Here is a 10,000-nt window from a genome sequence, read left to right as displayed (position 1 = left end):
TACATATATACATGCATACAGATATCTATACATATATACACCCATCACACACACATACACATGCACACAAACACACACATTAGTCATTTGTTTTCTTATTCAAAACTACGTCAAAAGTACTGAATGGATCTTTATGAAATTTGGAAATTATATTCTTTGCATAACGGCCATAACTCCCATGAAAATTCATATATTTTTGATGTTGATGAAATTTTAACCCGAACATAACAGATGAGCATTATTTAGAAAATGATGTCACAAGTTATCGAGGCTACCATTCTTTCTGAATGTGCAAAAGGGGATGACGTCTTTATTCCAAGAATTCCTCTTACTCCATCAGGAGCAGACATTCCTTTTACATTCAGAAGACTACAATTCCCCCTTCGTGTGACTTTTGCCATGTCCATAAACAAATATCAGGGTCAAACACTGTCTGTAGCTGGTCTTCTCTTGGAAGAGCCCTGCTTCTCACATGGACAACTGTATGTTGGCTGCTCAAGAGTGGGCAGCAACAAAAAACCCACAAGGGAAAACAAGGAACATAGTTTACAATGAGGTGTTATAATCACAACAGCAAGAAAGTATGTACATGATCACCTTCTTTTACGAAACTTCATTGACTTTCATATATTTATATTGATATACATATATATATACGTGTGTTTGGGTGCGTGTGTGTATATACATCTCTATATATAAAGATGATGCGTAGTCTAGACGGCGTTTTTAGATTTCATTATTCTCTTTAACCCGGGCAACGCCGGGTATTTCTGCTAGTTTCTTATATTTAATTGTTTATGTTATGATTCTATTTACTCCATGTACCCAGACCTTGTGGACACCCTGTATATTTACATATATACATGTTTCTACATATATAATATTTACATACATACATACATACACACACACACACACACACACACACACACACACACATACATTCACTACTGATCCACCGAAACATCCATTATATCACAAATGGAGGGGACGATTACAGCACCAGTATGGGGCTGGGCAACCATCATTGAACAGCACGAGACTGGTGCTGTAATCAACGACGGTGATGATAAAGATGATGATGGTGGTGGTGGTGGTGGTGGTGGTGGTGGTGGTGGTGGTGGTGAGGATGGTTTGTTTTATTTGTGACAGCTACATCACATAAATGGGCCAATATAAAGAATATTTACAATTTGCGTGGGTATTTTAACGGAAGGAAACGCCAAGACATAATCTTCGTTTAGTCACCCCCACCCCCACCACTAATAATTTATTCTGACTCAATATCCTCTGTGAAATGTCAATATGCTTCCCCAACCGCCACTAGGGTCAATAAAAGAAGGCTAATCTATTGGAGGCGGCGGAGTGGTGGCATTCAAACGACAGCACACCTCCCCTACTCAGTATATGTGGCCTGGAGCCAAATTTGGCAATCGTTATCATTATTATTGGAGTCCATTATTAAAACATTATGAAACCATAACAGTAATTACGATAATGGAGTCAATGTGATCGACTATGACCAATCGCCCAATAAAAATTGGCTTAAAGCCTGTTGAGAAAACACTAGCAACAACAACAGCAACACCAACAACAGCAGCAGCAATGATCACAATGATGATGGTGATAATGAAGAATATAATCATAGCAATAACTATAATGATAATTATGGCAATAATGATGATGATGACGATGAGAAGGAGGAAGAGGAGGCAGATGGTGATGAGAGTGAGTATGATAAAGATGACGATGATAATAATAGTAACAACAACAACAACAATGATGATGGTGATGATGATGATAATAATAATAATAATAATAATAATAATAATAATAATAATAATAATAAAATAAAATAATATTTTTTTATATTTCATTAAAACAAAATTCAGACAAATACATAACAAAAACACCAGGACTAACAAATATATATAACATACAGAAAATTGCACTACTGGGTACTGCACACATTCTACACAAAACACTTTCAATACAGTAACCATAAGAGCACCACAGCAAACCACAGCACATACCCAAGGCACACAGAGCTGCGCTCGGTAGTGAAGTGAAAGCACGTTATAAAAATAAAACTACTGAACAATAATAATGATAATAATAATAATAATAATAATAATAATAATAATAATAATAATAATAATAATAATAATAATAATAATAATAATAATACTGATGCAGTACTAGGCACTGGCACAAATGGCTTTTGATCTTAAGTGATTGGAAGTGTTATCATGTACATTGTTTTGTCTTGGTATAAAAGATGAACCACTGCAAATATTCTGCTCAATACCATAGATTTGTTTGACCTTAACCAGTTGAGCATGTCTCTTAGGGGCTGACGATATGTGCATCTCTGATCACGAGCAGAAGTAGTGGGGGAGATTCATAGCCATGTGTTGAAAGGATTTCTTTGGGGTTTGGATAATTAACCTCCGGAAACATGGGTGTTTCGTTCATCATCCTCAAACAACCCTCATTCAGGAAGCTTTTGAGGAGGATGGGCTACTCGACCTGAAGAAAATTATAACTGGGTCTCATTTGCATGGTCAAGCGCTGTTTATCTCGATATAAACTCATCATCTCTCGCACATGTGGTTGTGATGCATGTGCCTGGTGTACCCTTATCTGACGGGTAGTCATGACGGGTATATTGGGCTTCGTATATTTTACCCCAATTTCACTTCGATGGCATGCGCTGCTCCCACAGTCAATAATAATAATAATAATAATAATAATAATAATAATAATAATAATAACAATAACAATAATAATGATGATGATGATGATGATGATGATGATGATGAGGATGAGGATAATAACAATAACAATAATCACAGCAATATTAATAACGATAAAAACAATTATCATAATGATGATAGATAATAATAATAATAATAATAATAATAATAATAATAATAATAATAATAATAATAATAATAATAATAATAATAATAATAATGGAGATGATGATGATGATGATAACAGCCATATTTTTCTTTTTTAATGTATTGGATACGATTCATTAAATAACAAGAACCATTTGGCATTAGGAACTGCTGTTTTATTTGTAAACATAATTATATTCGATAAAGAACAAACGATAATTAAACACAAACATCCCGCACGCCCATACACACATTCAAATATTTATTTTGGTACACACACACACACACACATATATATATGTATGTATATATATATATACATACAGTTATGCATATATATATATATATATATATATATATATATATATATATATATATATATATATTTAAAGGGTATTAAAATCGAATTATCGGCTTATGCAAACAAAAACTGTATACTGTTCCGGTAAATGTATGCTTTAAAGAGTATATTTGAAAAAAAAAAACACATTTTATTTCCGAAGGAAAAAGAAACACTAATATAAAACAAAAAAGGAAAATCTCTGATTACATACACCACCTGTGACACCATACGTAGCTTTAGAAAACAATAAATAAATATTGTAACGCTGCCAAATAGGTTTTGTAGGAAGTTCTTGTCTCGCGCGCGTATATGTACACACACACAACACACACACACACAAACACACACACACACACACACACAACACACACACACACACACACACATATACGGATCAAAACAGTTTGATTCAAATTCGTTGGTACTCTTCAAAGCGTGATGCTAGTCGTCAACCATTTTGAATTTCAAATTCAAAATGGTTGACACTTGAAGACACTTGCCAAAGGTACCACGCAGTGGGACTGAACCCGGAACCATGTGGTTGGGAAGCAAGCTTCTTCGGAAATAGGAAAAAAAGGAAAGTCCAAAGGGAAGAAGGAAGAAAGAGGGTCGAAGACGACGCATGTGTGTCCAGTTTTTGCTGAATGACCTGCCAAGATGATTTGTTTATAGAGATCAAATGTGTGTTCTGCACATTAGCTCACTCAAGGGTTATAGCAACGTGAAATGAAGTGATTTGCTCAAGAACACAACGCGCCGCCCGGCCCACGAATCGAACTCACGATCTAGAGATCATGAGTGCAACATCCTAACCATTTGGCCTTACATGCATGCATGCATACATGTATGTGTGCATATATGTAAGTATATATGTATGTATAAATGTATGTATGTATGTATATGTATGTAGGTATGTAGGTATGTATGTATGTATGTGTATGCTGTACACGCACGTGCGCATAGCCACACACATGTATGTGTCTACAGATAATTTCAGTATGAAAAAATATGATGATGATGATGATGACGATGATGACGACAACGAAGGTGATGATGATGGTGGTGATGATGATGATGGAAACAACGATGATTAAAACAACATGATTAAAGCACATTGTTTTGTGTTTGTTTTTGTTTTTTTTTCGTATTAATTAATTTTTTGCCCCTTACCTGAATTGTAGTAACAATTCTGGTCCTGTTTTCTGCGTTGTTTTCATGAGGGTCACGAACGATTTTGCGCTTCAGGATGACTAAACCCTCATTTTGTGTCCAGTAACCAATCTAGAATTTGAAACAAAACAAATAAATAAATAAATAAATAAAAATAAATAAACAATCAAAAAAGAAGAAAATACTGACAATCATACTGATGGATTGGATGCGATCGATATGAGATACTTCGGCGCTGCAAATTTGACGCTGATTTATTTGACATCAGACGTTTTAATGTTTCCCTTGTTCTCTCCTTCCTTCCCTCGTTCTCTCCCTCCTCCCCTCTATGTTTATACGTGTAAACATATTTCTCTGTGTTTATCAGGAGGGGGGATATCAATCGTGTTCAATAAATTGCAATGCCTCTCCCTCTCTTCGTTTCTTGAACTCTTTCTGTCTGGATGATGATGATGATCATGATCATGATCATGATGATGATGATGATGATGATGATGTCGACTTTGCCCTTCATCCTTTCGGGATCGATAAAAAGACTACCAGTTGATCACTAGGGTTCGATGCAATCGACTAGTCCCCCTCCTCCAAAATTTCAGGCCTTGTGCCTTTAGTAAAAGATTATCAAATATTGATTCTAAATTTTGGCACAGGGCCAGCAACTTCGGAGGAGAGGATAAATTGATTACATCAACCCCCACACAGCGATCAACTGGTAGTCTTTTTTATCGATCCCGAAAGGATGAAAGCAAAGTCGGCCTCGGCGGAGTTTTGAACTCAGAACGTAAAGACGGACGAAATGCCGCTAAGCATTTTTGCCCGACGTGCTAACGATTCTGCCAGCTCGCCGGCCTATTTTTCTTTTATTAAATATTATTTGGAATTGTATTTAAAAAATGGTTTAAATATTTGCTGCATTGCAAAAGTATAAACAATTTATTGCTCGTGAATTTTAGCAAAATTTTAACAGACTATGAACCCACAAAGGCCATTTGGACCCAGGTTGAGGAACCACTGTATCAGATGAATAAATGATTCAAAGGTAAAATAGACATAACATAGAAAAATTGGACAAACTAGGAAACAAGTGTGTAAATATTAATTAGCAACTAGCAGAAGACCACCCAGAGGGTTGCCCTTCTGCTAATTTCCAAACATAAAGAAACCCTACCTTCATGACTCCTTGTGTGACCCCTAAATCCAGAACATCTAGTGTGAAGTCCCTGCGGTGGCCCCTCGCATCAAACGCCACGCGCCCGGTTAACCCGTCAAACTCCGTCTGAAAATAAAAAAGCAACAAGATCAAAAAAAGTTTTTTAAAATGCAACAACAACTACAAGAACAACATTCAGTTAAGAGGATGTCGAGTTTGTTTTTATATCGTTTCATATACGACAGGCTTCTGCACAGTTTCCTCCCGCGCAAGAAAAGCCAAGCAGTCCGAGTTCAAAATGCCGAGCACTGAGATCGAACCCAAGAACCCTCGGGTACAAAGCGAACATCTTTCACCACATGGCCAGTTTACATTATATTGCATTAGACGTCTAATTAACTTTCACTACAAGTTAATTCACATCTCTTATTAAAGTCCGATTAAAATTTTGTTTAATTTAATTTTTGTTTCTGCTGAAATAAAATGGCGGAAAAGGTGAGTCCCCTTGTGAAATTTTGTATCAGAGCGAAGGTGACGATGACATGAACACCCGATGCTCTCTCTTGTATAATAATTGCAATATAAAATAGCAATCGCTTTTGATGATAATGATGGTGGTGATGATGATGATGATGATGATGATGATGATGATGGTGATGATGATGATGATGATGATGATAGCTAAATTACCTTGAATTTGCATTTTTTACAGTTGTTCTTTCTGCTTTAAAAAAAAATTATACATATACATATATATATATATATATATATATACACACACATATATTGGTGTGTGACTTTGTGTGTGTGTGTGTGTGTGTGTGTGTGTGTGTGTGTATGATTTGTTGTTGTAGTGGGAATTAAGCGCCATTATTAAACGTTATCACGAACGCGAAGCGAACCATAGCCAAGAGACTTAAAACGATATCAAAGTACTTGATAGTGTGTTTGAAGTTAACACACGTTGCGTTTATTTTACCAACTACACACACACACACACACATATATATATATATGTACATGTTTATATATATATATATATATATATATATATATATGAACTTCATTTTTCAATTTCCTTCAGAAAATTGATATCAAAGCGTGAGGGTGTATGCGTGTATGTATATGCTTGTATGTGCATGAGTGTTTGTGTGTACGTGTGTGTGTGTGTGTGTGTGTACACACGTCACGTCACATGTATGCATATACACAGACATGCACATGTGCGAGTATTTCTGCACGCATTTTTTTAACATATTTTCTAATACGTGTACACACTCGCAAACACACACACACACACACACACACACACACACACACACACATACACACGTATGAGTATGTGTGTATATATGCCTGCATGTTTGCGAGTGCATACAGTTATATTTTTATATCAATGCACAATTTCACACACACACACAAACAGGTGTGCGTAGGTATGTACTTATGCATTTATATAAAATACACAAGAACAAGAACAACAACACCAACATCACCAACACATACACATTTAAATTACTCTACTCTATTGCTTTCAACAGAGCACTTTTTGTATATCGACAACTTTCTCAGACGATAACGAGCAATTTAAGGGGGACTAATTTTTATTTCCTACACCTCGGGTAAATGTAGGCTCGTCAAACTGAGCAGATGCACTCGTAATGGTTCATATTTTCCTAGCTGTGGTTTTACTTTTACTTTGATCCTTGACTTCGCGATCAACGACATATGGAGATGGATGTCCACGTACGTTGCAGGCTTGTTGATACTCCATTCGAGACAAACAGGCACGACCAGGGTTGGTCACGGTTGGTTTTAGCGCCCTCGTTTTTCATCTTTTTTCTCTTGCCTGCTGCATGGATGGTGCTACAGGTATCTTCAAAGGAAGTCGTTGGCCACAGGACAGTGAGACACCAGGCTTCGCAGTCAGCGGTAAGAACAGACCACTGGTGGGGGACCAATATGACAAGCACCGAAGGATTTCTTTACGGAGTCCTTGCAGCTCTTCTTTGGTGCTCCTCTTTCACAGTTACCAGTGGGGAGTTCGTCATATAGTGTGATTTTGGGAAGTCGGTGACCCTCAAGCCTGCTGACTTGTCCTACTCCGCAAGGCTGATTGGATAATAGTGACATTCTAGGATCTCTATGTTAGTGACAAAGCCATTCCAATGGATGCAGAGAATGATGCGAAGGCAGTGCCGACAGATGACCCACGATAGTGCTGTTGAAGAGGGTAGTCAGAACGATAGCTCTGTACTCACTGATCATCATCATCATCATCATCATCATCATCATCATCATCATCATCATCATCATCATCATCATGGTTTAACGTCCGCTTTCCATTGGACGATTTGACTGAGGACTGGTGAAACCCGATGGCTACACCAGGCTCCAATCTGATTTGGCAGAGTTTCTACAGCTGGATGCCCTTCCTAACGCCAACCACTCCGAGAGTGTAGTGGGTGCTTTTACGTGTCACCGGCACGTAGGCCAGTCAGGCGGTACTGGCAACGGCCACGCTCAAAATGGTGTATTTTATGTGTCACCCACACAAGAGCCAGTCCAAGGGCACTGGCAACGATCTCACTTGAATGTCTTACACGTGCTGATCCAGCCTAAATCAAAGGTTTTTCATCAGTGACCATACTGTCCTTGTCTTATTGCTGTCGTTTATTTTCCCCATGTTCTCCATTTTTAAGAAGGTTGTTTGTGATTTCAAGGAGATTAAGGAGCTATTACAAGTTGTTCGAGATTTTGTGTACAACAGGGGAGGATAAGCTTTCACTGCTCGTTGACGAAATCTAAAGCCTACAGGGAGAAAGGAGTTTAGGAATTAAGACCAATGTCGTCTGCATTCTAATTTAAAACCTCCCGCTGATAGAGTCCCAATAATTCATATTAAAAAATATACTTAAAAATTTAGGACCAATTTAATATAAGTTATATACCTAAAGTGAGGCGGTGAGCTGGCAGAATCTCTAGAGCAGCAGTAGAGAAACTTTTTAGTGCAGCGGACAAAAATTTCCTAAGAAAAAGGTCTTCAGGTGGATCGCAGGTTCTAACTCTTATATCTGTGTAAATCTTATATACCACCACCACCACCACCACCACCCACCATTACTACTACCACTACTACTACTACTACTACTACTACTACTACTACTACTACTACTACAACTACTAAAAATCGTAGGTACAAGCAGAACAACATCCATCAACACCACCACCGCCATGACACCCACCACTACCGCCACCGCTGCACCACCGCTGCCGCCGCTTCAAAGTCATCTACCACCACCACCACCATCACCACCACCACCACCACCATCACCACCATCACCACCACCACCACCACCACCACCATCACCACCACCACCACCACCACCACCATCACCACCACCACCACCACCATCACCACCACCACCACTACCATCACCACCATCACCACCACCATCATCACCATCACCACCACCACCACCACCACCACCACCACCATCACCACCACCACCACCATCACCACCACCACCACCACCACCATCACCACTACCACCACCACCATCACCACCACCACCACCACCACCACCACCACCACCACCACCACCAAAACGACCACGAAATCCACCACCACGATCATCATCATTGTCACCACCACCAACATCTCTACCACCATCAACACCTCCACCGCCGCCACTGCCACCGCCGCCACCACCACCACCACCACCACCACCACCACCACCACCATCCCCTCCATAACCATGAAATCACCAATTCCTCCTTTTCTTCCTCGTCCTCATCATATGCAAACCTTACATACAGTTGTCGTCTGCAAATTATGGCAGAAAATGTTAATCTTCCTTTGACTACTATTCACCAAATTGATTGTTCCATCGCTAGAACAGGCATTGTAGCAGAATGTTGCAGTAGTTTAGGAATGGCGGCGGTATCAGGGATTAGTTCCGTATCCACTGTCGGTAGTAGCCTTGTCATTAATATTAACTCTCTCCCTACGGGTGTGTGTGTGTATGTGTGTGTGTGTGTGTGTGTATTCATCTGTGTGCGAAAGGTCTCTCTCTCTTTCTCTCCACATGCGCACACACAAAGACAGAATATATATATATTTATATATATATATATATATATATATATATATATATATATATATATATATATATATATATATATATATATACACGTACACACATACACACACGAACGCATACACACACACACATATATCAGTAAAGAACACTTTGATCCTATCTAAAAGGCTGATATATATATATATATACATATATATATATATATATATATATACACATACATACACACACAAACAAAAATACAATGACACATGCATACATACAAACATACATACATACATACATATATACATGCATACATGCGTACATAGAAAACTAAAGGATTATAATT

General features: G+C 38.2%; 1 protein-coding gene across 2 annotated transcripts in view; it reads right to left on the bottom strand.

Moving 5' to 3' along the window:
• LOC106873388 (glutamate receptor) overlaps positions 1-10,000 on the bottom strand; it is a 201,849-nt gene that overhangs the window by 39,978 nt on the left and 151,871 nt on the right. For both annotated transcript variants that reach the window (XM_089362240.1, XM_089362241.1), the window contains exons 8-9: positions 5,585-5,692; positions 4,417-4,527 (exon numbers count right to left, since the gene is read on the bottom strand). In XM_089362240.1, coding sequence (XP_089218366.1) covers positions 4,417-4,527; positions 5,585-5,692 — 219 coding nt within the window. The remainder of the gene's footprint in view (positions 1-4,416; positions 4,528-5,584; positions 5,693-10,000) is intronic.

This window comes from Octopus bimaculoides, chromosome 14 (assembly GCF_046866305.1).
Source record: "Octopus bimaculoides isolate indiv1 chromosome 14, ASM4686630v1, whole genome shotgun sequence".
Classification (NCBI taxonomy): domain Eukaryota; kingdom Metazoa; phylum Mollusca; class Cephalopoda; order Octopoda; family Octopodidae; genus Octopus; species Octopus bimaculoides.
The sequence above is the reverse complement of the archived record's forward strand: the minus strand, read 5'-3'. Positions and strand labels throughout refer to the sequence as shown.